This window comes from Urocampus carinirostris, chromosome 2 (genome assembly GCF_059441175.1).
Source record: "Urocampus carinirostris isolate Australia breed hairy pipefish chromosome 2, RoL_Ucar_1.0, whole genome shotgun sequence".
NCBI classification, from domain to species: Eukaryota; Metazoa; Chordata; class Actinopteri; order Syngnathiformes; family Syngnathidae; genus Urocampus; species Urocampus carinirostris.
The window spans coordinates 36562501-36590241 of NC_142350.1; the positions used below are offsets into that span (position 1 = coordinate 36562501).

Sequence of the window (27741 nt, forward strand, 5' to 3'; positions counted from 1 at the left end):
TACTTTTTTTTTTAATTCCTTTAAAAAAAAATCTGTGTTTATTTTTTCCGAGCTGTTACGTTTTTTCTTTTTGTTCTCTATTTACTTTTTTCCTACATTTTTCTTTTTTTTCTGGCTTTTTTCTAAATGTTTCCTTTTCTTTTCTCTTCCTTTTGTTTCTTTTTGTTCTCAGCTTTTCACTACCTTTTCATTTTGGTATTTTTTTTCTTTTTTGTTCTATTCACCCATTCCTTTAAGTCATTTTGTGCATAATTTTACATAACATTTGGCCATGTTGGGATTAAAGAAGCAAAAACAACCTGGAGAGCCGTTTAGGACCCAAAAGAGCCGGTTCCTTTTAGTGAGCCGAGCCGAAGAAGCCGGTTCTCGACAAACTACTGACTTTACTTTTCAACTTCGTTTGACATTGACTTCAAAATACCGCGTTTAGGACACAACGTCAGGGGAACCCGTGTATTTTTACCTTCATGCACTGTAACTTTGACTTAAGTCGCTTCCTAATTAGTAAGTTTTAGCCCTAATTTTTGTGCGCTGGCTAGATTTTCTTGTGCGCCGAGAATGTGCGAGAAGTGCGCACGCGCGCAGCTTAGAGGGAACACTGGACATCACTACATGGTTTTGGCTGTCTTATCAGTACAACAGTGAGATAGAGGCAACTCGCAAAAACGGTATAGAAAGATATGTTTTTGGTCTTGTCTGTCAGTCACTAATACATATATACAGTGGTACATCTACTTACGAATTTAATTTGTTCTAGTACAGCTGTGAGGCAGGAAGGATTTTGTAACTTGAAAACTTCTTGAGTAGACTCATTTTGTAAGTAAACGCACTAATCCGTTCCAAGCCTCGCAAAAGAACAGTTTTTTTATATACACTTAAAGAGCATCACAATATGAAACAAATACATGTTAAAATTACATCACTGCACAATGAATATAAAACAAGAGGCACATTATGTTAAGAAAAACAAAGAATAAAGGGAATAATAAAAACATTCATTCACCCTTTTGCCTCGCGTATATTGAAACACTGATCCAATAACGTCTGCTTTTGCAGTCTTTTGACAATCCGTCTCAAATGCGCAAGACAGACTTGTCAACAGTTTTCCCGGGTAATTCCACAAATTCCAAGACTTCATGGAATTTTGCTAAAATCTATTTTAATTTGGGTACGTCCTCATCCCTTTATCTTGTCTGAAACCCTCCTCATTTCTGAAATGCGACAGTGACACGGAGAGCATAGTGCGAACACGCATGTGCACTGGGTTGCCGGGCAGATTTGAAGAGAGGGCCAGTTTGTTTATCCTGAGATACTTGGAGTGGTAATTAGCAGCGCATACTATACTTTATTTTTAACTCGAGGCAATATTCATAACCTGAAACTTTTGTTTGTAGAGACATTTGTAAGCAGAGGTACCACTGTGTGTGTGTGTGTGTGTGTGTGTGTATATGGTTCAGTTTCGCATTGTGACTAGTCCAGAATGCAATTACACTCTGTTTGGCTACAATGGCCATGGCGTGATTGTGCCTTTAGAGTTTTAACTAACTGTTGAAAAACAAGTGTCACACCATCTTCATCATGCTCATCATGCTGCCCTTCTGCTTCTGCATTTTCCTCTCCCTGTTCTTCTTGGTCATCATGATGGTCTTCCTCTCCTGCTACACCTTCAACAACTTCAACCTGAAAAACGAGGAGAACGTGATAGTGTGTTCATCATAATTTGTATACTGTATTGTATTGAAGTAAAGAACATTTTGGGGGTGTTCTGGGTAAGTTTTTTGACTGGTATCAGTCTGAGATAGGATAAATAGTCAATTTTGTGATGCGTATAAATGGAGAATTACTTGGGTATGTTTCAAAGTTGCATGAACACCAATTTAAAAAATAATAATAATAATAATAATTGTCCAAAGAAAAAAAATATTGGTCCAAAGTAAAAATAACTACATGAATAAATTAATTATCGCCAAGTGCTTTAATCTGTAATTGTCTAGAGCAAGTAATCTGCAACACAGACCTGTTTTGAAAATATCTCACTAGTGCTTGATCATTGCAATTTTCTACTACAATGTTTTTATTAGTGGTTGATTGAGTTTTTTTAACCCTACTTCCAATTATTTACCTGGTAATAACATTGTAACAACATTGCAACATCATTTGTTATTCATGAAACCTGATTTTAAATCCCACCTCTTCTACATCTGCAGAAACGATGTCATCATGTTCCTCATCTCTGCCTCTGACAGGCTGAGACTGGCTGCTATGTCGGGGTTGGGGGTTTCGAATGATATAAGAAGCAGTTGTCTGACTGGAACTGTTCAAATTGGAAAAGACACAATTAAAAGAGCTTTTTCATAATTTACAGTGTAGGAGTACTATCAAAGATTGAACGAAAAATTGTAAACAATTATGTGTCTCACAAAGTCATTAAAAAAATTGTTTAGAGAAATAGCGTCAACTAACTTGTTTGATTGATCAGGAGAAGGTCTTGGAGGGAGTGGTTCAACAGAAAACAGCTCCTCACTGCCCTGGACGGCATCAATACTTGTACTGGCCAGAGTAAACGGGGCTGTAGGTCTTGCGATCCCCATCCGCACTGGAACAATTAGGGACTCTGCCACATTGCAGAGCTCCTCGACAGCATAAGGAAGAAGAGCCTGGAAAACCCGACGGCATTTACCAATAGGCTGGGGGATAAAGTTGCTGTGGGAAAGGAAAAATTGGAGATGAGGAAAAGGGAAAATGTATTATTAGCATTGAATTAACATATTTACAGTGAATCTACCTCCCTCATGGGTATTCTGTTTGTAAACGACATAACAGAAAGTGAAATTTGTCACTTAAGAATCAGTATATATATATATATATATATATATATATATATATATAATGTAACCTAAAATGATTTTCATGGACTTTTGAAAAAGGTGCCAACACAATTGAAGAACATGAAATAAATATATGTTAATGATAACGCTAAGGCTGCAAAAGCACAGTAACAAATTCCCCTTTTCAATGCCATACTTGAGTTGTTTAAAATCTTTTAACATAAAAGAATTATAAGCCTACAGTTGCATGTAAAAGGTACTGTCCATTTCTACAGCTGTTTTTTTTAAATAATTTTATTCACAAATATTGATTTGGGAAGTTGCTGACAGTAATTATTCTGTACAACTGTGTGGGTTTATTGATGCAGTTTAAATGGCACACTAAAATCAGATTCTGTAGGTAATTAAAAATGTGCAAGTGATTAGGAAAGCAAATAGACTCATTCTACGGTGCAACCAAAACTATCAATAGCAGCTGAAGAAACAATCGAAACACTGATTGGCTGGACCAATACTGCAGCCATTTGTTCTGTGATGCTAAAATTTCAACTAGAAATGATGCTAAATGCTAGTCAAGTCAACAAAAAAAAAAAACGGACTGCTAACAGAGAACCCGTGATGCAAAAGTTCTTACTGTATTAATGGTTTTCATTTGAAAGTCTTACTTTTTTTTCTTGGAAGAAGCCATCTCTACACTGAGGATCACAAATACTCGAGATACAGAACGTAGAAATCTCCTTGTGACATTAACCGCTTCCTCTCTTCGGCCAGGCGTGTACTTGTTCTGCAATTCTTTCACTAGTGTACCAAGTAAAGTGTCTATGAACTGTGTGGCAGAGGAAAGAAAATAATTACACTTTTGTGTATTTAATAGCCAAATTTAAATTAAGATTTGCTTTCGCAACATGCCAGAGGCAATGTAAAAGAAACTTGTGGTGACAACTTACAGTGATATCAGGAGCACACTTGACAATAAGGCAGTGGGTAAAACAGTCAAGGCGAATGGTGCCACTCTGCTGATTCAAGTACACCTGCTCTTCAGGAAGAAGGTGGGCAATTCTGCTGCTGGCACTAAGACTAACAAAAAAACAAAAATAACTGAATCAGACAGTTGGCAAAACCCACAAATCCGGTAGTGTGACATAAGCATGTTGAGACTAAAAATACAGACAATTTGTGTCAAAAATCATATAATAAAATATATGTGCCTTTTACTTTATTTGGCTTTTTGGCATTCCACAAAAACAAAATATGTTGCAAAAAATCAAGGCACATGAATAATGGTTGCAGAATAAGACATTTTTTCTACTTGACTTGTATGTTCACATGTTTGTGCCTTAAACCATAAAAATAAAAAAATATTTATTTTAACCAAGGGTTAACACCACACATTATATCCAAGAACCTTACTTCCGTCCACCATGTATCCACATTTTTCAGGTCAATGATACAAACTCCAGAATGTCTCACTGAGTTTAGATCTACATTTATATTTGGCCAAGATTCTGCAGTGTGCTGTCTCTTCAATTTCTTTTTACACAAAAATTATTTGAGTTTTTTTTATGATAATAAAAATTTGACAGAATAACTATTCATACAGTTTATTTCCAAGCCTTGATTAAACACATCTTTACATACTTTGTCAGGAGTGAATAGACTTGTTACTTACGGATCTTTGTTCTCTTGAGAGCCAAACATGATCATCGACTTCAGGGCATTCCAGTCCTGAAGAACCCTCTCCAAAGCCAGTTGAGCAAAGCGTGGAGGCTCTAGGTCATGATCCGGCATATCAGAATCTCAAATGGGGGAAAAAAAAACACTTGTACAGTTCATAGATATAGACTTTGATAAATCAATATGGCATCTATACATACACACATATATGTATATAAATAAATAAATGAACCCACCATCTGCACTTGCTGCTTTGCGATTTCTGTCCTCTCTAATGCGTGGTGGCCTGTACTGACAGTGCTCAACACTCTGCCTGGCAACAGTTTGCACTAGGAACAGTAATATATGCTCACCCCTAGATAGAAAAACAATGATTAGAATGAAAACATGGCTCTTTGCAAATGACCACAGCTCAATCTGTGCCATGGGCATGAAAATACATCAGCAGGTTATCTGCTATTGGTCCCAATGACGGACGGACGGACGGACCCACCCACCCACCCACCCACCCACCCACCCACCCACCCACCCACCCACCCACCCACACACACACACACACACACACACACACACACACACACACACACACACACACACACACACACACACACACACACACACACACAAAAACCATGTGGTAAACCATTTTTGCGGCTCACAGTATGTCATGGCTTTAGTATTGATTTCTATCCATCCATTAAACACATGGTGCAGTGTTTGCAATGATTTCTATACAATAGAAACCCACTAAATGGCAAGAGTGGATTTGATCACTCTTGGTTGGTCTGGAAAACCCGATTTATGATCTCCATACTGCCCCTTATGTGGCAAATTGCTTACAAATGAGCAAAGTAAAAGTCAGGGTACTATTATTGGGACAATCAGCGGCAATTCTTAAGTGCTAGCAGAAAACTGCCACAAATCTTTGATCAAGATAAAAATGAATGCCACAGCATCATCATCTTCCAAGCCGAAGTAGACGCTACACAAATGTCTGCATATACAAGGTCGCAGTCGTAATGGTGGCCATAATGATTGAACCCAGCCGCCTTGTCTGGCATAATGATTAACCAGAGTCATGCATATTTGTCATTCAAACAAAAGAGGATGCAACTATAATGACGCCAAATTGGCAGTTGTGATGGTAGTATTGTGTCAGAAAAAATTCAGACTGACACTGAGAAGTTAACTGTGACACCAGAAAAAAATATATATACAGTAAATAGCAGCAATTAAAGTCAATTGGGGATGGATATCTTACCTGCTGTTTGGGGCTGTAACCAAGTTAGTGGTCGTAAGCAACCTATAGAGCAAATCCAGGCGTGCAGCCTTTTGTCCTGCTATCAGTGTTTTACACTTGCATTTCTCCCAGCAGTCGCAGTATGCTGTAGGAGAGGTCCTTTTGAGCCTGTCAAAGCAACACGATGTTATTGCTCTATGTGGTCTGAATTTTAAATAATTTACAATGCAAGGAATAGCCATATTAAATACTAACTTGCAGTCATGTCCTTTGTGGCACACTCTTGCACACTCAGTACAGCAGCAAAGAGACTCAAGTAATCCGCATGTCCGACACTCAAATATATCCTGAATACAAAGTGAAAGTCGCCAAAAGATTAAACTTAAGTTTCAAGTTATTTATATATTTGCCGAAATCCTTTCCATTAGATCAATGTGAGGCCCAACCTGGTTAATGTGTTCTGCTCCAGTCCAAGTGAAACTGCATGTGTCGTTGCAGCAGAGGACATACAGGGGCGAATCATCAGGGTTTGTTCCCAGAGGGCAAATCATTTCCATGAAAACAGAATCTGAATCCTCCTTTTCTGCAATGACTGGGTCACCTTATATGAAGAGAGAATTAAAATACACAAAATGAAGAAACGTAGTTGAATGAACAACTTGCAAATAAGTACTGGGTGACTTAAAACCACTGTACTCAATATTCTATGAAATTCTTGTAGTTTTAACATGTACAAGAATTACCCTCTTGATTATAGGACACAGAATGGGGAAGTAATCATGTAGTATTTATAAAAATGGAATCTATTGTGTTGGATACATATTTTGGTATAACCTTACTAAACCCAGAAGACTCGTTTTATACGCTACAAGTGGCACTTAGCGGAAAACTGTGATAAGCAAAGCTGCAGACATTTTAAAATCTACCTGTTTACCAACAATTAAGCACATTTCTTTTTCATTCTCAGTGTAAAATTCATAGGTTAAGTACCATTAGGCAATCCTCGTCTCACCTTTGGCCATTTTTTGTGCTGCCTCCAAAACGGTAATGGCCGCCGGGTAGGCTCTCCCACTGACTGCCAACATGAAAGGGGTCATCCCACGTGCATCCCTTAAAAGGCAAGGAAACATGATTTACAATAACTAAAAGTCGAAGGTCAACAATAAACAAGAAGTATAACATTTTAATTAAGATATTTCAAAGAATCGTACTTGGCGGAGAGTAGTTCGCGCAGATGTGGCCTTAGAACAACACTATCACACATCAGCTTCAGTATAAGGTGGGCATTTGCCTTTCTATCTTTGGATTCAACAACAGATGGCTCTGTGGATGGTCCTGCTAATATTGTAAAGGAATGAATACACCATGAGTGATGAGACATGCAACGCAAAAGAGAACCATTCCTCCTCTGTGTAAAATGGTTTGGGAATGTTATTCTCATGAGCAATATACGGTTGATTTGATGATTTTGTATGACTGAGAAACAAAAAAAAAAACAATTTTTATTTTTTTAATGAGTTCTTGTGTCTCATTCAATTTTGCATTTGGCTGCAGGAACAATCTTGATTACAATTCTATAGTAATGCACACCCTTATGAATCCATCTGGGTAGTTATAAACTGGCTCTAAGTTAGCCCTTCGACGAAAACAAAATGAACTGGATAACACATTTTGTTATCAAATCACTTTTGGCTGCGAGTCATTTACAATGACAAAATTGCATCTAGGAGAGTGGTCAAACATTCAACTGCACTTTGCAAAGCGCCTTCCATCTTTATTTTAAAAAAATAACCCTGTGGGTGAGAGTTTAAACCCCAATGGGCGCAACAAGATTTTCAATTCTGCTAGCTTTGCTAGAACTTGAGCAATTGTGTGGAACAGAAAACCCTTCACTGATGAAAACTTAAGGCTGGAAGTAGCCTACAAACGTTTTGATGATTATTTTTTTTGTTCCAACAATAACAAGATCACCATTTAAATATGATGTGTCTGTCAGCGAGAACTGTTCATGTTTGCACCATCAAGATAAAAAACCAAAGGGAGGAAACAGAACACAAATGCAACACCACCCAGTTGATTTAATGGTGAGTACTATCACAAATTGATTTAAAAGATTTACAGCGTAAACTCATTTAGTTAAATTTGGTCATGTAATATAGTGTTTGGTTCTCAGTTAAAAAAAAATAACAAATCCAAATATTTTGCATTCTCGGCTCTAGAGTAAAAACAATTCCCAACGCCATTTATGTTACATCACTAGGCGACATAATATAACCTGGGATGGTAGAGGTGCTTGGTCCTTGGCTGGTCCCAGTAGAGGCTGTTGTTAGTGAACCCATTGGTGGTGCTAGAATAAAGTCAATATCACCCTCTGTTGGGACGAAATAAATAACATGGTTACCAAAATAATAATTCACCTAATTTATAATGAATTATTTTTAATCGGGCCGATTAAGAAAAAAAAGTCCATGCTCTTGTAAATGAAAAAAATCAAAGTACAGTTTATTAAAACTATTCTTGCAAAGTAGTATAAAGATGCTAAACCATTTTTGAATCTTTAAATTATACCATCTATGATTGTCCCAATGAATTTTGGAAAATACAAAAGCAAACACACACCCATTATAAATCACGGGTTTTTGACACACTCACCAGGGTCCATGGGTGGAGGATCAGGAACCCAACTTGGAGGAGCAATTGGCGGTGACACTGGGTCTTGGTGGTCACTGGAGGAAGGGCCTGACTCATGGCGGCCAAGGCCAGCTGCTCTTAAAGAGCGCCGCATCATTTCCCTTAGACGAAGCCTGAATCCCCCACATAAAACCAAGACGATTTGCAGTTAGGTTATGCAAAAAGTCAACTATTCAAAAGACAAAGGCAGCTCCATTCTTAAATAGACTAACCCTCGGCTACTTGATGAGCCAGTCCTATTTCCAGAGCTGTTACTGGAGACCACAGAGATGGCATTTGCTATAGCTTCTACAGCAGATAAGCGCTCAGCAAATGTGTTCCGTTCAGATCTTTCAGCTTCTGAAAAAAAATCTGTGGTTATTTATCATTAATAAACATAGAAAAACAACAGGGCATCCTAAAAGTGCTAGATTAATAAAAGGGGAAAGTAATCAAGGGAAATTTTATTCATGAACTTGTCCAAATTCCACTGGATACTGCACGCAAAAAAATACAAAAAAGCGATAAGATTAGAGCTGCAACGAATCGCAGGTTATGAAGGGCTAATGGTGATAAGTGGACGTGACTGTGGGTGTGTGTGCTTGTGATAGCCTGGTTTATGCTGTCTGGCAAACAACAGGTCGGGCACACGAGTCAATGTGTCCAAAAACAAAACAAACCACAGAGAATGGTAACAGCTAGATTTTAGCAACTTGTTACATTGAAAAGAAATTAATCAATTAAATCGGACTTTGAGGAAATTCAGAAGAGCACAAATAAATGGCTATCACCAGTGGGTGCTCCGTGGGTTATTGAGTTTGGGAAGTGACTGAGGCAGCGTCAGGGAAAAAAGCAATAGCAAGGCTGCAGGTCCAGCCTACTGTTACAGCTAAGCCAACAACTCTCTTAAGCTACCCCATGATAAACCTGTATTTCACCAATGCCATTACCCATTAAACAGACGGCCTGGAGCAACAAATTGTTGGGAACCGTTACATTTGTGACTCTTGTATTTTAATATTCACTGAGATTTGGCTCAACCCGCAATCTCTGAAAGTAACTTACAGCTAGCCAGACGCTCTCGAGAATGCTTTCGAACACTGAAAAGAGAAACCCGCCAATTTTGTTGTACTTTTGTATAATGGCAATAAAGACAATTCATTTAACTGCAATTTTGTGTTCTGCGTTTTAATGTGTAGAGCTATAGTTGGTATTTTGTTGTAGTTGTATAGTCCCTATCAGTAATTATGTAATCTCAGGGTTAGTTTGACCCTTGGAGTTTTTCATGAAGGGGCGCTGCTACTTCGAGAATTTTCACGTTCTGTGGGGTCTCCATTAACCGTAATAACAGAGATTACCGTTACAGACAAGTTAAAAAGAGCCGAATCTAAGTTATTATCAGCACACGTATTACACACCAGGCTTACCCTCCTCTTCTTTGGTTTCCTTGTTACTGACAGGGAAGCACACAGAAACTGCGGCATGAAGGATGTTGCGGTTTCCATCACATCGATGGCCTAGGAGGGCACTGAGGGCATGGGTCCCCTGATCCAATAGGAAGGCTTGTTCAAGGTTCACCAGATATTGCCGACAGGCTTCATAATCACAGCGCAAAACATGCTGCATCAAGGTCTGTTTCTAAAAAGGACAAGGAAAGGTTTATGATATAATGCAGTGGTTGTCAGAACTTTGAAACAATAGTTTAAAGGCATTTATAGCATTCAATAAGACTGAACGTAAAAAAACATTTACCTCAACCGCCATTATGATAATAGCAGCTTTCTTTTTAATAGTGGAGTTAGAGGGGAGATTGGCAAGTGAGTGCACACCCATTCCCAGACTATTTATTGGTGGCAAATCTAGCCAATCAGGATCTCGAATTCCACCCATGCAGTCCTTGGCCATTGGATAAATTGTGCCATTTCCATCTCGTAGAATGATTGGGCATTCCTTAGAAAATACAATTTAACATCAATATATTATGCCATGCGCTCAAATTAAAATGGGCCTGTCACGCACTTAGTGTGTACTAACCTGTCCCGCAGTAAAGATAGCAACATTATGTTCATTTTGTCCGAGGAAAGCCATGTTGCTGGTTGGGAAATTATTTTCCTGCTCAGCTTTGCCAGTGGCCAAGTCAAAGATACAGTACCTAACCCAGTTTCCAGTTTTCAGTACCGCATGGACTCCTAAAAGATTGCAATATGTATTATTGCAGGTACCACACCCTGCCTAGTTTTTTTTTTTTTTTTTTACAGATCACTGACATACCTTTAGAGTCAACATTTACAGCCAGGATCTCTGCCTTTTCTGGAATACAGAGCTTTTTTGGTGTGCGCTGAAAGCAGTCAGGAACCTTTGGCGTTCCCCCAGTTTTAACCACCTATAAAAATAAACTAAATCACTCAGTACTATACTTGACCTTGATCAAGATAAGTGACTGGGCATCCAAGAAAATCTTACCTGAAGCTCATCTATTCGAAGTAGCCTACAGTCCTGAAGAAGAGAAGAAGGATCTGAGTCAGGAGGAGCAGTGGTCTGGTTGCCAACACTGCTTGCTGTTCCGGGAAACTTCACTGCAACATACGCACCATCCACTTTCAGGACCTAGGCAGCATGCGAGAATTGAAAAAAAAAAATAAAAAATATTTTTTTTTTTACATTATATATAAATGTATACTTTCAATTCAAAAGATGGATAACCCAGATAACAGATGTCTAGAATTTTGAAAGACATATTCAGCATTCTTTCCCATTATTTAATTGTCCTTTCGCCCCGAGGGTAGGCGAATTTCACTTTCATATCTAGTCATCCTAACAATTGAAGTACTGACCTTTCCCACAGGAACGTTCTTTACATCTTCTACGAAGACCACCTCCCGAAGAGGCCACTGCTCTTCATTCACTTTTTCCTCCTCCTTAGGGGCTGCAGTAGAGCGCCTTCGCTCTGCAAATTTTAAACCATACTAAATGGCAGCAGATGCGGCATATTCAAACAAGACTATAACTCACATTAACAGAAGGGATTTTTCAACAAAGAAGCAAATGGATGATTGGTATAGTTTATAACGTACATACACTGTTGTATGTACGGTGTGGACATAACTATGTAAAACATGCTGTCAAAAGCTTTTGTACATTTGTTACGTCATCGGGGCTGATAAGGGAAGAGTGCAGGAGAAAGTGGTTTTGATGTTGGAAGCAAGGGAGAGAAAAGTAAAGCCTGACAGTTTGAGAACAGTCAGAGACATACTGTATGGCAGTGAAGCACTGCTGGCAATGGAGGAGGTATCACTGCATGTAGAAGCTGGGGAAGGAGGAGGGCCCATCTCAGTCTTCACAGACTCAGGTTTGTTTTCTGTCCTAATAAGAAATGTATAAATTATTATGATATTTATCTTTTTTATTTATACAACTGATGGGCACACATGGATCCTAGCAGATTGTGTCAGGAATGGGTGAAGCATCAATACTTACTTGATTTCTTGGATTTTAGTGGTCTTTTCCATATTTTTTAAGCTCTCCGGTGAGCGCAGCTGAAACCTGCAGCTGTCATTCATGTTCCACACAGACTCCAATAATACTCCAACTTTGGGAATCCCCGCGTTAACAGAAAAGGCCACTGCCCCAGCATGGTAGAGCGGGTTATTCCTCAGGCATACCTAATGTAAGACGTAAAGCATAAATGTATTGGGTCCACCAAGTAGGTATACAACTATGAGCATATACGAGTATATTTTTCTAATAATTCAGTGCTTTGGAAACTGGTGCCAAAAAGTAATGGGGACGCCTCTACTGTTGTCATGAGTTAGGTGGGATTATGACCAAAAGAACAAAAGGGTGGAGAGTTGGGTAAATGGCATTGAATCAGTGAATGGTTGGATAAATATACTATTGGAAATGTCGGTGAAAGTGCAGTGTGAAAGAAACACAAAGTGTACATCAGTGATATCAAATTGTGCCCTGCCCTATTGACTTAAACCTGAAGGAACAAAAAGGCAGAAAAAAAAATCCGTCCACAAAGACATAAAATATGATGAAATTATTTTTTATGTGGACTGCAAAGAAGTATCAACAATAAAATCCTTACTTGTGTTCCCACTGTGATGTTGGGTATTGAGGAAATGCCAGCACTGGACTTTGGCTTTTTGTTCTTGGCTCTAGCCTTTTCAAGCATTTTCTTCCGTTGACTAAAAGGCACCACACCCCTGCAAACAGATAAAAGACCATCAATTATAATGAATTGCAACCAATACATGCATCAGAAAAACCACAAGGACATTCTAAAATAATTTCAACCATTGTTATCACATTAGATTCACAATGTGCTACTCCCAGAATATTCATTAATTTTACAATTACCCATTCAAACAATAATGGACTTATGTCAAAACAAAGCAGACACCCTGTTTATTTAAAAACTTCCAGGCTATGCAGTTGCGGTTCATACAGAGCCAAGTAGTTATGGGCTAATGTAACTAACTTCATGTGACCAATCAAATGAGCAATGAAATTCAACATGGTCATGCAATACTACAAGTTTTATCAACAGTATAGACCAGGGGTCTAAAACTAAATGTCCTTGGGGAGCTAGAGTCTGGGTGAGGCGAGGCTGCAAGTGAGTAGAAAAAGCCAATTACTTTTTAAATGTGTTTATTTAAAGTCGTAAACCTTTAACTTTCCGAACCTGAATTGAACTTTTGACATCAACTACATCTTTAACTCATGTGGCTCAAAGACAGAAACTCACCAAAACATTCGTGCAGGTTGCATCAACTGTCCGTTAAGGTTTAGTTAAACAGTGTTAATGGTCTCCCCTGTTCCAATTGAAAAAAGCATTTTGCAAAACTCAATGCAAAATAATGATGCGGTTGATTCGTTGAATCATGTAATTTGTTAAAATTATTGTCTGTTGCGTAGAGGTGCATACGTTTCCTACTCATGATGCGGGGCACACATACATACAATTTCTTATAATTTAAAAATGTGCACCGATCTGGGTGCTCTTTTTGCTTATTAGCAACAAAGTACATCTCAGCTTGAAGAAGGTTGAATACCCCTTTTTTAGTTACTAGTGTACGAGATACTCCTTACCACCAGTAGAGGCTGTTCTCCAACTGTGCACATGTGTAGAGTGCACAGCAGTAGATGGACACCATTCGCTCCCCCTGAAGTTCAGGAAATGCTTGTGCAGTGTGCTCCAACTTAGCGGCTACTGTGCTTAGTGTGTCATCAACCCACGTTGCCACCTTTGGAACAAACAATTAAAAATAAGGATTATATGGAAACATGCATTTTTATACAGGCTGCTTCCAGACTACCAGTTAGATTGACATTTTGTGAATTGTGATTTTTGTTGAATGAATTGAAACCAAATTCAGGAGGAATTTTCTCCCTGCACGGACCCAACCAAAGAAGGTCATTTTGGATTCTGCAAGGTATAAAACCCAAACTACAAGAAACCTGTGCACTGTTGATATTGAAAGGGTTTGCTGCAGGAAGCACAACAGATCTTTGCATGTGGAATGGAAATTAGGGGTTAACTGCTTTGGGTTTTCCAGGGCCCATACCAAATATCAGTATTAAGCGGCGGCCGCAAGCCAATATTTGTTTGCTCTAAAAGCTTAAAGATTTGAGTCAACATTTTTAATAATAATAATAAAGTATTTGCTATAAATTTAAATAAAACTTTAATAGCTCCCTGAAACCTTTTACAGTAAATAAATTACAATTTCGATACAACTTACATGACGTATCTTTTCACTTCAATGAAAAAGTAACGGCAGTGTCCGAAACTCGTGACAAAAAGTTACCGGACACCAGGGCAAGCAACTCTGAAAAGTTGCCTGCCCCATTTTTCACAACTTGAAACACAGTAAGACGACTAATCGCAAAAAAAAAAAAAAAAAAAAAAAAAAAAAAAAAAAAAAAAAACATTCTTGCCAAGTATTAAGAGATTAATCCAGCAGAGTGGCGTAGCGGAAGCGTGCTGGGCCCATAACCCAGAGGTCGATGGATCGAAACCATCCTCTGCTAACTTACAAAGGCTCTTGGAGGCATAGTGCTGAGTACTATATGTCGGAGTGCATGATATATTTGCTCAACTACAGATCCAGGAGTACAAGGTTTTGGGGCGGCAGTAGCTCGGGAGGTAGAGCGCTTGTCTTGGGATCAAGGGATCCCAGTTCGAATCCCGTCTTGTCCATGTTACATGTCGAAGTGTCCTTGGGTAAGACACTGAACCCCTAGTACCCCCAATAAGCAGGTTAGCGTCTTACATGGCTGCAATACAAGGCCGCTATTGGGAAATGTGAAGCACACTGTAAAGCGCTTTGGGAAGTCATTGACTTGAAAAGCGCTATATAAATGCAGATCATTTCATTTCATTTCATTGAGACTCAGAATATATAATAGAACACTTTAAAATGAAGTTTATTATAAATCTACTTATAACATTCATTGCATGTATATGACATCGCTGTTTTCCATCTGCCATCAGTATTTACCTGTATTTACTCATCTTCATTCATGCAATGTTTGCGTTGCGTCGTCTGCTACAAGCCACGTGAATTCCTCTTTCCACGATGCTTTTAATGTATGTTTATGTTTTGTAGCGTCATAAATGTTGCTTTGAATCTTTCTTCTGTAGCTGAGGTTTTGGCTTGATTCCTTACCACTTATCCATTTTTATTGTGTTCTTTGTGCATCTACTTAAGAAAATGATATGCAAATGCGCGACCTTATAACGCGCGGGAAAGTCCGGAAGTACGAAGTTATCCGACGTGGGCTTCTGATCGGCTGCCGAGTATGCAAATTGCTAAACGAACCAAAATTACGAAATTTCCTAACTGAACAAAGACTTCGAAATCGGAATAAAGCAAACGTTTGATTTGAAAAAAATAAATAAATAAACTTTGAAAAAGTTGTCGGCCACCCGGGCGGAGACGTTTTGTAAGTTGTACGCCCGACGTAAAAGATGCACGACCCAGGCGTCCGAGCAGACATTATTTCAAACACTGGTAACAGTCAGGAACTAAAATTAGGCTGGGCAACAATTTGTATAACAGGTACATAAAAACTTGAATTGCTCCGATTGCTTTACAGTAAAATGCAGATGTCAATACAACCACCATGACTTAAACATAAAACAAAACGTGCATGGCAATTTTAACGAAGTTGGCGAATGGAAAAGTGTGGGTTTTTCTGTTTTAGAGCCAGATTGACGGACTTATGGTAAGAGAGCTAATCACTTCCACTTTAGCATGCTTTTTTCTGCTCTTAATCACAAACAACCACCTGATTAACGAACTAATGTTATAATGGAGCTAATATATCAGTCTCCACCTGAATGTTCCTCTCTGAAACAATTACAATTTTTACGCCATCTCTTAATTGCATGACGGGACAAGTTAACCGAGCTGCAGCTCTCTCCTGCTTTAGTGGCTTCGCCCCCAGTCGCTTATCCAGTCAGAATAGCGGGTGGGTAGCGGAGAAGGAAGGGGAGTGCAAGGAATATAGTCTCAGGCAGCTGCATCTGTGACATGATAATAATCAGGGGGAAAAAAAGGCAGATACCGATAACCGTCCAATTCCCAAATATCGGTCGACCTCTAATGGAAATTCAGTTACCTTTCTTATATTAAAGGAAAACATGCTAAGAAGTAGAAACAATTGTTTTCCATGAAAAATGCTTATTAACATTCTTGTGCAGAACCAGTCGGGCAGTGCTGAGCAGTATAAAAAAAGCAGGACCAGTTTGGATAAGGACTCATCTAACAACATAATGAAGATTTCCTGCAGTCTGCTTGCAGTAACATACAGTACATGCAGATATACATACCTTGTTGGTCTCTGTTGATACAGTGGCTCTGATACTGTTAGCGGACAATAAGGTGATCCTTTCGTTGGCAAGCCCCAGAAAAGACACACGTGGATGATGAATGGAAGGGTTCTGAAGAGACAAATTAACTTAGTGAGAGGAGATGCAAGATATTTAATGAAAAATACCAGCCTTATGTTTGGATAGAACCACAACAGTTTGATTTGGTAAAAATAGACAAGCATTTAATTCTGCATAAACTACGCAAAGACGCCGCTGCATAGCAAACACGTCAATGTGGTATAATTACTTCTAAACTCCTAAGTAACAGAAATATTTGTCGATGCTGGTTTGTCGAGAGGAGTTTATTTGGAGAGAGGCCCAAATTGTGCACTAAGACAGTAAGATACAGAGAACCAATTTGAAGAATTGTAAACCTGGGCATTCCGGTATGGTTCCTGTTCACTCCATTTCCACTGATAAAGTTCTCCTTTGGAGCTGACAGCCACCAACTCTGAGAACATAGCTCCAATGCTAATGAACTTCACACCATCCTGAGGAGAAAAGTATAATTAGAGTGTAGAGGAAAAGCCTTTATTAATTAGAACAAAAATGCTCATCCACATGCAAACATTTACAGGCAGATTTAAATGCATAAAATTTGAAGGGGGGGCGGGGGCAACAGCCACGTCGAAAAAACAGACGACTAGCCAGAAATACACAAAACAGCATCCGCCGTGAACTCGGCAAATTGGAGAATAATTGTAAACCGAACTGGCATCGGCCACTGCGACTTAGCAGGGCCGGACTGAGAATAGACTTGGTAGACCCAATGCAAGAGCTATACTAGCAGGATAAAACTCACCCAGCGTGTTACCAGTCAAACCGGGGAATAATCAGTAACCGCGTCAGCATTGCCCATAGCGACAACACCAAAACCAGACTCGGTAACCCCGATGCTAGGGGGAAGCTACGCCGGGCAAAATCAAAACAACCGCTGTATTCGAAAAAACAAAACAAACGAAAGACCAAAAATCGCCAACACGAAGGGAGAAGGGGAGACAGAAACCAAATTTCAACGGCGGCAGGCAAACAAACCATATGCAGGCTTCTAGGAGGGTGAAAAAACACGCAGCTCTGACAAAAACCACCTCAAGGCTAATAGGCTAATCAACGCTAATTCTTTCTAGTGGAAGATAGCGTCATGCACCTGCCGCGCGATGAGACTGGTTTCATACAAATTCTAATTAGACAGGTGCGAAGGCGTGACAATTTTTTGCTGCGCATGCGCTAAGGTAAAATTCCATGCTTGAAGCATCGCCTCTTGCGGTCCGTAGGGACGAAATAGAATTGCAAAGTCACCATTAACATTGCAGCAATTCTGCTGTGGGACACACACATAAGTCAATACCCTACCTAAACCGTGGTCCCCAACCACAGGGCCAAGGACAGTTACCAGGCCACACGTAAAGAAAATAGTTTCTGCACTTTTGCGTCAGTTATAGCCAATTCGCACAGAGAATGGTAAACTGCAACACACTACGTCATATTTGAAAGATAGTAAGTATACAGGTGGCCATAGAAAAACTTTTGGCAAGGGAGGAAAGATCAATTGTAGGCAGTTTGAGGATACATGGACTCCTTACATCGAGAACACAAGGAATAGTACATGAAGACCACACAAAACCGACACTTTTTGCTTGGGTCGATTTATTTGGCAATGACTCAACAGGAATATTTGTGTGCAAAATTTAGATCGAATCCTGAGTGTGTGGCAGTGAGTTGCCCATATAATGTGATGTTGGCATGATGTTACAGGGAAACAGTTTTACACACATGCAAACAGTTTTATATTGGCGAGTTTAATTCTACATGTCATTTAAACAGGCTTTATGTTTGTTCGCCTTCAGGGAAAAAAAAAACAAAAAAAAAACACAATTTGAAAAAGCTGGGCTAAATTAATAAAATGTGTTATCCGTGATTTGTGCAACTCCTCATATTTCTAGATTCTGACTTGACTGGGCGTTGCTCTACAGAAATCCGTTACCATATTGCGGTTTACTTGACACAATTTCGAGACAACGCGATTTTCTTCGTGCATTGTGTTCTTCAGCAGACAACACAGAGCAAATGCCATCATGAGGGCGGGTCACAAGAGTGCTGTGTGTGTTGGGTGGGCATGACTGTGCAAGACTGTGTAAGGCTGTTGTATGACGTCATTCAAACAGCCAGGCGGGCACACAAGTCAACATGTCCACTAAAAACAAACTGCGAAGCACAGCGACAGCAAGTGTTTAATTGGCTTGTGACATTAAAGAGAAATTCAATCGAATCATTCTGAGAAAAGTAGGAAGACTAAAATTTTGTGTTCGATGTTTTTATTTGTTGATCTATAGTTGTTATTTTGTTACAGACGTATATATTATAAGTTACTTTGTCTAGCTCGGTAGCCTAGATGGTAGGGCGCCCGCTCTGAGACTGGGAGGTCGCTGGTTCAAGCCTCGGCCGAGTCATAACCAAGACTTACAACATTGGTACTCATTGCCTCCCTGCTTGGCGCTCAGCATTAAGGGTTGGAATTGGGGGGTTTGGTCACCTCATGACTAAAATGGCTGCGCCTTGTTTGGCTGCGGCTGCATCGGCTCGCTACAGTACGGGTCAGGTGTATCGACATTTCGTTCTGTGTGCATTGTTACAAAGAATAACAATAAAAGTAAATTCTATTCTTCTATTCTATTCTACTTTGCTGGTTTTGACTATCACAGGAGCTTTTTGGAATGCAATCCAGGCAAAAAACAAAACAAAAAAAACGAGTGATTACTGTATTACAATTTACATTAACAACAACTAATCATAACTGCAGCTGTGTGTGTTCCCCCTACCTTGTCTGGCCACCATTGAAGTTCCTCTCCAAGGGACACAGGGCTCTGAACTGGGATGTTCTTCTTGTCCAAGCAGGGTTCTCCATCACGGCTAGTTGATCCTCGCTCTGTATCGAATGAGGCCCCGTCGAGCCACCGGCGCTCACGTAATCTCAACACAGACTCACGTTCGCGCAACAGCTCAGAGTCACGCTCTAAGGGAAGAAGGAGAACTGGTATGCAATAAGGTCACACCAGTGGGATAAAAGTAAGCCACTCTCTGGGAAAGACCCATCAACAAACCTTTAAGTGAAGAGAACTTGATAATTTTGAATCACTATTGCAAATCAAAATTGCAGTGCTGAGGATTGGATTAATGTCTTAATAATGATTGTAGCAAGTCATTTTACAAGCACTTATAACAATAATGCAAGTAGATAAGAGAGTAGACTGACAAAGCATGCAAAAGGGCAAGGTGGACTCAGCATCATCTTTTTATAAAATAAACCTGAAAGGGTAAAATATTTCTTATGGGCATAGCGGGCCTTTCTCAGAGAGCTCATAATTTGTCTTAAAGCCATGCACCATATAACACAAACCACGTGTATAGATTTACATAAAACATTTTACAAACCGGCCTGACTAGGCAGATGGGAAGATAATAAAGCTGAGGCCTTTTAATTTTGGGAAAAAAAAGCAAAAGACTACGGTGTAATTTTTGTTGTAGTTTTTTTTATCAGTTGGATATGCGAGATGATGATAGCCATCTTTTGGATGAATAATTAACAGGCATTACTCTTTGAAAATGCTACTGTGATTTCAGCAGTCAGCAGCAACATTCAATATGTACCAAAAAGTGACTCAGTATCTATGGCACAATATGTAGGATCAGACAAATATGTGAACGATTGACTGCAATACAAGCTGGGATGTGAAAAAAAAAGAAGGGTACTGTACTGCACAACTCAGTCTTATCATCGGTACATTCAAAATATTATTGACAACCAACCAAGCTCGAATACAAACAAAAACTCAAATAACTTACACCCAGTTATGATACCATCTAGTGGTATCGTAGCATACTGACAGAACAGAAACAAGTAAGTTTTTCAGTAAAAAGCTTAAGATATGTTGGCTGGTATGAAAAAACCCACCACGTAAACGGATAAAAAAATTAAGTGGATTGATTCTAAAATATGTTTTTCTAACTCTTATTATAACTAATATTTCGGTGAAATAATTCATCAGTAACATACTTTTGATAGTTTGAGTAAATCTGCTTGATGCTTCTATGAACTGAAAAAAGACAATTAGCCATGACATTTTGACCAAAGACTTTCAGCCAAATTTGGCCATCCTTGTCTACCACTCCGTGAATAACACTCACTAAGTTTATTTTGCTTTATATTGTGGGCCATACTCTGAAAAATATAAATGAAAACAATTGAATGGTACAGCTTCAGTCCCCAAGAAAACACTGGCCTGCCAGGCATTTACCCAGGTTACCATAACTGTCAGTCCAGCCCTGACATTGCCACAATGAGGTACATCTTCACACTGCAAAGAATAAATGAATTGGCGTTTCTGCCTATTGTTCAGGGCTGCACGAAATCTAATAGATATCGCGATGTGACGTAGTGCGTTAGAGCAACCGCACAACACTGCAATTTCTTTTAAGGATTTATACTTCAAGTTTGTTATTTGAATGATGGAGTGTTTGGCCAACAGCACCGACCAATCAGAAACCGATTTCAATGGCAACAGCCAATAGAGGCGAGACAAAGTTTGCAAGGCGTGTGTGTGCGCGGCTTTGATTGACTGACAGGCAGCTTACACCAGCCTAACATCCCTTGCACTAATGGCCACCTAAACGAACGCCACAACTTGTAGCTATAGTGGTTCGTTACATGGAAAATAAATGTATTCATAAAAATCTGACTATGAGGAAAGTCAGAAAGCGCACAAAAAAGCTGATCACCAGCGGGTGCTGGTTGGATTTTTATCACGTCAGGGAATTGACTGAAGTGGTGTCGGCAGGGAAAGATAACAGCTAGGCTAACAACTCTTAAACAACCACTGTCGAACGTGGGTAGTCACCAACGCCAAATCCATTACCCATGAAACGGAAGACTTGGAGCTACTACTCTTGGAAAACAGCGGTTACCTGACGCTAGCATGTATCTTGCCAGCTAGCCGCTCCCGAAATGACTTGCTTACACTGAAAGGAGTAGCCCTCTGATTTCGTTGTACTTTTGTCTAATGACAATAATAACTTCACTTCTGTTTTAATTTTTGGATCTATAGTTATTGTTAAAGTCATATACTTTTCGCTTAGAAAGACATCAACTCGAGGTAAGTTAACATGTCACTATGTTTAAGTTCTCCCCCAAAACAAAACAAGCACAAATTATGCACTTCTTGTGAAATCGAAAAAAGGATCTAAATTGCAATACAGATCTGAAAGTTATTTTCTAAAAATCGTGCAGCCCTACGAGCAATCCTGTGCGTTATTGTGGAAGCAGAAAAATATGTCAAACAGTATGTTACAATTAGCTTACTTCTCAAGTGGTCCAAGTGTTTTCCATTGTTCAATGACTTCATCATGAGTTGCAGGAAAGCTTCACTTCTTTGTGGTAAAATTGCTCGTTTCCTAGTTTGCATTTTTATTATTTTACCCAAATAACCTTCTACAAAGTGTCACAAACTTAATTTTACTAAATATTTAACGTTACATTTTAGTTGGACTAATTTCAAGCTAAGATTCAAACAGTTCGTGTAATAGGAAGGGCTAAAATCTAAAATGCAGGACATTTACCTCTTGAGGATCCGAGGCGAGACAGAGAGGATCGCCGAAATGAGGGGTATCCATAGTAACTTATGTCCTCAGAGAACATAGCATCTGCATCAATTATCACACTAGGATGGGCTGAGTGAATGTCTGCATCCAATAGGGACATCAAGTCCTCTGCTTGGAAAAATAAAACAAACGACAAGTGTGAAATAATTTTTACAATAAATCAGCGTTTTTCATAATGCCACTGATAAGGAAATTCAGTTTTTCTTCAGGTTATATATGCAGCAGACATGAAATGTGTTGTTTCAGAGAGGAAACCAGCAAACGCAGATGAAACAAAAAACCTCAATTTTTCATTGAATAATATACCTCCAGGGAGGTAAGACTCGCTTGCTGTGTCATCTCCATCATCTCCATCTTCATCATCTCTGCTCAGGAGGTTGTTGACAGCCAAGTTGACATCCAGATTAGTTCTTTGGAGTTCCCGAATAATCACACTCCTGGACTTTCCCTGAAGGACTACTTGGGCCTAGGAATCAATATGTAAATGATTAGCAGTTGAGATTTAACATTCTCAGAACTTTGGAAACCACATTAAATGATTTCAACACAAAATTCTAAATCACTCAATAGGAAGTGGCAGGAAACAACCTATCCAGTGAATACCGTTAAAGCTAATAAATGGATTCCCAAAGTCTAAAACATACAAAATGATAGAAAATAGAACATGTTGTTTGCATAATACTTATCTATGTCTACCTATCTATATATATTTAAATATATGTCAATGGTGTATTCCAATTATTTTCCGTTACAATGCAGTTTGAAGACAGTCCGTCTTGTCTTTGACTTCCTGAGCTCTGACGTCATGTGAAGCATACCAGCACCCTAGCAAGCCAGTCACCCTATTGGTTTACATGTTAACTAGTCAAAAAGGTTTTGAGTGTTTTAAGCAAGGTTTTGGTAGTTTTTGTGGAGAATCCCTAGGCGTTGTGTCACAGCTGGATGCAGAAATAGTACGACAAATGACGAGCAGCCAAAATGGGGCGAACTGGCAAAAATCACACTTTCAGGCTAGGGGACTGCTAAAAATGGTTAACTGGGACCAATCAGAAATAAGGAACGGCTGGCTGACAGAAAACATGCAGTAGGCAGCCAGGATAACAGTGAGCCAACGACAAAAAAACTACCAGCAACACACACGAACCCAGCTGGGAGAAAAAACGAGTATGACAGGAAAGCCTGCTAGCCGACTAATAACCGGGCTAACATAGCCAAAACTAAACGAAGCCTTCGGGAGCCCTCAAACTAATAAGGAGCTATCTGGACAATATTATATTAATTGCAAAACACGCTGCAAAAAATAAGGACGGAAAAGTAACATAACAACGAGGAAAAGAAACTCACGCTGTACAATACTGCATGTAGACTTACCGGACGCAGCTTGAGATGATCAAAGCAAGGACCTCGAACAAAACAATCGTAAGTTCCTCGGCGACACAGTAACAAAAGTTCCAATTACTATGTGCTAAGCACTTGCTGATCACTACAATCGCCATCTGTTTTTACAATTGGACGCGCTGTTTATTTTACTTCTCGTTGTCTTACAGAGACGTCACAGCTCAAAGAGGTATGAGATCAAACGGTCTACTTTGAAAATTAATTCCTCGAGATCCAAGGTGAGTGGAATATTTAGAACATATCTGCATGATTGTGGGGAGGAACACTACACTTTCTGTGCCAAATTTAGAAGAAAGTTTCTTTTGAATACCTTTAAATCCAGGAAATTATTAGGCCTCTTTATATTCAATAATGAAGATAAAACGTACCTGGGATATAAGTTCTTCAGGGATGACCGAGGCTGGGATGACTGGTTGGGGCTGACTACCTAGAGGGCCTGATCCTCGATCTCTTCCTGTACGGATCACCCTAGTCTGCCGACGGGAATCACGAGCCGCTGTTGACCTGCCTGAAGTGTTGCCACCTCCACCACTGCCCCCTCCACTTCCTCCACTCCCACTAGTGCCGCCTGTAGCCCCACCTCCACCTGCGGCACCTCCACTTCCACCTCCGCTACTGCCTCCATTTACTCCAGAACTCCAGCGACTCCTGTTAAACAAGGCAAATTATTTTGTGTTGCTTTGTTCGGTAACATCGTTTTAGTTTCAATGTCTAAAAATACTTGAATGCTGAAGAGGGGTGTTAAAATGCAGTTAAGAAGTAACAAATTTTACATTTTTTTTCACAATCACAACCTCATGTTTATTGTCAATTTACCTTAACTGTACTGATGGAAATAATCAAAAGAAAGTTCTTTAAAAGCTCAATAATGTATTTAATATAACAAAGTCATTGAAAACCCTCATAGTTTTCAATATTTGATACAATAACAAGTTTAAAAAGAAAGAATATATAAAAAACAAGAGTAAAGAGTAAAAAACAAGACTAGAGAAGAATAGGTCAGAGGAACGCCATTGGCATAATAATACTATACATAATAACCTAAATCAATTCCCGTTGAACATACGAATAGCGGAAGGGTAAAAACTCTAAGACGTGTCGTCTTGCTCACAATGGAGCGAAGACGGCGACCTGACGGCAGGTAATCAAATTACCTGCGAGCAGGGTGACTGGGATCGTCTAGAATTTTAGTGTCCGTTTTCTAGTTCGATCAATGTAGATACATTGCAGGGACGGGAGGCCAGTACCTATTATTTCCTCTGCCGTCCTCACTACTGATTCCACCTTTAACAATTCTTTCTGATTGAAGCGACCAAACCAAACTGTGATTGACTTAGTTAAAACAGATTCAATGATAGCACGACGCAACCGTAATACCGTAGTGGGTTCAAGAAAACCGTACTTATTACGGCAGAACCGTGGTACTTGGCAGGTATGTTAACCTGACAAACAGGTGTGCAAAATAAACAGTGACATGAAAAATTATTTGTCCCCTTCCCGATCTGTTTTTTTTTTTTTTACATACTCGAAAAGGTTTAAAATCATCAAACCAAATAAATATCACACAGATAACCCAAGGAAATACAAAATGCAGTTTGGAAATGTTGATTTAATTCATAAGGCACAAAAAAAAAAAAATCAAAACCTATCTGCTCCTATGTGAGAAAGTAGTTAAAATTAGACCGCAAGTTTGGCCACCTTTGGCAACAATAACAGAAATCAAACATTTACGACAGTTGGCAATAAGTCTTTCACAAAGCAGTGGAGGAATTCTGGCCCACTGGGCTTAATAAAATAGTTTAGAATCTGCCATCTTGGAGGGTTTTATGGCATGAACTGCCCGTTAAGGTCACACCACAGCATCTTAATTGGACTTAAATCTGGAGTTTGACTTGGCCACTCCAGAACCTTTGCTTTTTTTTTTAGCCATTAAGAGGAGGACTTGCTGGTGCTTTTTGGATCGTTGTCCTGCTGTACAAGAAAATCCAACTTGCTCCGCATTACATACACTGCTTTTTATATCTGACACGATAATAACTATTGTGGCAATTTTTACAAGGCTATTTCACAGTATTCCAAAAATTGTTACATCCCTAATCATGAAATTGAGGTGCAGATTTTTGCAAGAAAAAAATAAGACATCAAATTCAAACGCCAATATCATAGATCTGTCCCAAACAGTATCTTGGATTTATTGTCAAGCCTTCCAGAACTTACCCAAGAGTGTTGCCTGCCAGTCTGCCCAGTGTGTCAGAGCCAGACAGAAACCAGGGAGGATCACTAGTCCTGCCTGGCCTAGAGCTCCTTCCCGTCCCTGAACCAGTGTTCAACTTAGAACTGGAGAAAAAAAAACGGAGATCAATGACAAGCTTTTTAGTTTACACCTTATTTCTTTATTAACTGGGTAAAAAAATACAAGTTTTCCCAGGATTTTGCAAATAATAGCCCTTCGTTCATAAATTAATGACCGTGTTGGGGACTAGCAAGATAACACCCTTGAAAATCAGTTTTGCCTGATAATTGTCACTCCAGTTTTAGAGATACAGGAAATTAGATTCCTGTTTTGTTTTTTAAAGTGTTTGTTTTAACTAGGCCATTATCTTCTATGCTATGCAAAAAAAGATACAAACCTATACTGCCCAATTAACTGTAAACATAACTTTAATTTTAACAGGGGGAAATTAAAAGTAAAAATTGAAAATGGATCTTAAGCAACACAAACAAAGCAACCCCAAATGTAGGGGAATATGATTGAAATATTCCGTTATTGTATAGTACTTCTAAGTGAAAACAAAACTGATGTCAGACAGTTGTACTTCCCCAAATTAACCCAGATAGAGAACTATTGTCATTGTTGAATGTATATATATATATATATATATATATATATATATATATATATATATATATAAACACACACACACACACACGAGAAGCAAAAAAGTCAGTAATCTATAAGCAATACAACAAAAAGATCCTTGACGAAATGTAACCTAAAAAAACAACCAATTATAAGAAGAATAAAGAATGTCATGTTTGATACTCATTCAATGTTTGTGGAGATAGATCTAAAGCAAAATTTGGAGTGACTTCCCCTTTATTTGCTTGGATCGCAAGAATTCCTGATCCATAACCATTTCCCCCTCAAATTCACATTGTTTGACAATTATAAAATAGTGAGAAGAAAATAGTCATTTGTTTATATTTAAAATAATGCAAGGCTTCTTTTATACTGTTTTTATAGACAATGTTAGAAAAACACCATTAACTTCACAATGCCTCTAAAATGCATGTGTGGTTTAAAGCATAAGCAGGTTTTTTTTTTATAAAACTTTGACAAGAGTTCAGTCTTTCAGTCTGACATTTTGCTCATCTTTTTTTTTTTTTTTACAAAACCCAATATAGCCTTCAGATTCACCTTTTTCATAAAGGTGATTCCTGCGGTTGAGCGTGTAAATTGCTTCTTTCAATCACCTTATATCAGTAGGTTGTGATGGAGTTGTACTTATTAGCATACGACTGACTGCAGTCTCTCCTCGTTACTCTCCCAACATTTCAGTCATTAAAACCTGGCCAATAGCCTTCGCTGACTTGTTTGACATTGACCAATTATTACTTAACTGTTCTCGTTCATTCTCAATAATTATATCCTCTGTACTTAACATTTACACAACACCAACAAATTTTGTTTTTGCGTGATTTTATCTATACAAGTTTCTGGTCTTTGTGCTTGATTCGACCTAAAAGCAAAAAACAAGGTGAAATAAATTCTTGTTATTTTTCCTCGAAGAAAAAAAGGCCTCACCTATCCCCGGCATCTGGTTTGCTCAGCTCCAGGCGATCCGGCTGAACGGCAAAGCTGATTCGACACACACGTCCATCCTTAAACATAAAATTTCAATTAGTTTTGGAAAAAGTTGAGAATTTACCAGTGTACATTTATTAAAATCTAGAAGTCCAAGTGAGGGGGAAAATATTGGGGAAAAATGCTCAAATAATAGTTTTACAATCCCTTATTGTAGCACCTGAATTGTAATTCAGTCATGGGGTACCCAAACATTCCCAACCTATACATAGTGAGGAGTACAAAAAAGTATCGCATCAGTTGAAATAATTATTGCACATTCTTACTGTCAAATATAAACAAGACCCAGATGACTACAGATACTATAGTCAACTGGTCAAACAGAAAAACCAATGTCAAAAAGGCAGAGTCTTTCAAATCCAATAAAATATTACATTTTCAAGGTTTTCCTGAGCTTGAAAAATTGCTGGGTGATTGTTTTGTGCCACCCTAGCAAGACCCTTTGCTATCGCTATACACGGCATAAAATATCAGCTGCGTTGATTTTGTGATGGTTTCTCTCTGCAGGAGCTACTTATTTTAACTTTAC

General features: G+C 38.9%; 1 protein-coding gene across 16 annotated transcripts in view; it reads right to left on the minus strand.

Annotated features, from left to right (window-relative positions):
* The window catches only part of ubr5 (ubiquitin protein ligase E3 component n-recognin 5), a 55996-nt gene that overhangs the window by 18505 nt on the left and 9750 nt on the right, over positions 1 to 27741 (minus strand). For 4 of the 16 annotated variants that reach the window (XM_088326364.1, XM_088326373.1, XM_088326371.1 and 1 more), the window contains exons 4-36: positions 27153 to 27229; positions 25565 to 25684; positions 23716 to 23995; positions 22256 to 22415; positions 21908 to 22060; positions 19114 to 19325; positions 16669 to 16785; positions 16253 to 16363; positions 13507 to 13661; positions 12503 to 12620; positions 11890 to 12074; positions 11666 to 11775; positions 11247 to 11359; positions 10876 to 11019; positions 10684 to 10795; positions 10447 to 10601; positions 10165 to 10362; positions 9831 to 10050; positions 8646 to 8769; positions 8395 to 8546; positions 8018 to 8113; positions 6954 to 7080; positions 6755 to 6852; positions 6189 to 6343; positions 5998 to 6089; positions 5764 to 5910; positions 4739 to 4857; positions 4498 to 4624; positions 3776 to 3905; positions 3494 to 3654; positions 2464 to 2703; positions 2191 to 2314; positions 1569 to 1680 (exon numbers count right to left, since the gene is read on the minus strand). In XM_088326364.1, coding sequence (XP_088182490.1) covers positions 1569 to 1680; positions 2191 to 2314; positions 2464 to 2703; positions 3494 to 3654; positions 3776 to 3905; positions 4498 to 4624; positions 4739 to 4857; positions 5764 to 5910; positions 5998 to 6089; positions 6189 to 6343; positions 6755 to 6852; positions 6954 to 7080; positions 8018 to 8113; positions 8395 to 8546; positions 8646 to 8769; positions 9831 to 10050; positions 10165 to 10362; positions 10447 to 10601; positions 10684 to 10795; positions 10876 to 11019; positions 11247 to 11359; positions 11666 to 11775; positions 11890 to 12074; positions 12503 to 12620; positions 13507 to 13661; positions 16253 to 16363; positions 16669 to 16785; positions 19114 to 19325; positions 21908 to 22060; positions 22256 to 22415; positions 23716 to 23995; positions 25565 to 25684; positions 27153 to 27229 — 4744 coding nt within the window. Of the gene's footprint in view, positions 1 to 1568; positions 1681 to 2190; positions 2315 to 2463; positions 2704 to 3493; positions 3655 to 3775; positions 3906 to 4497; positions 4625 to 4738; positions 4858 to 5763; positions 5911 to 5997; positions 6090 to 6188; positions 6344 to 6754; positions 6853 to 6953; positions 7081 to 8017; positions 8114 to 8394; positions 8547 to 8645; positions 8773 to 9830; positions 10051 to 10164; positions 10363 to 10446; positions 10602 to 10683; positions 10796 to 10875; positions 11020 to 11246; positions 11360 to 11665; positions 11776 to 11889; positions 12075 to 12502; positions 12621 to 13506; positions 13662 to 16252; positions 16364 to 16668; positions 16786 to 19113; positions 19326 to 21907; positions 22061 to 22255; positions 22416 to 23715; positions 23996 to 25564; positions 25685 to 27152; positions 27230 to 27741 lie in introns of all 16 variants that reach the window. The other 12 variants (XM_088326377.1, XM_088326372.1, XM_088326374.1 and 9 more) reach the window with 9 other exon arrangements.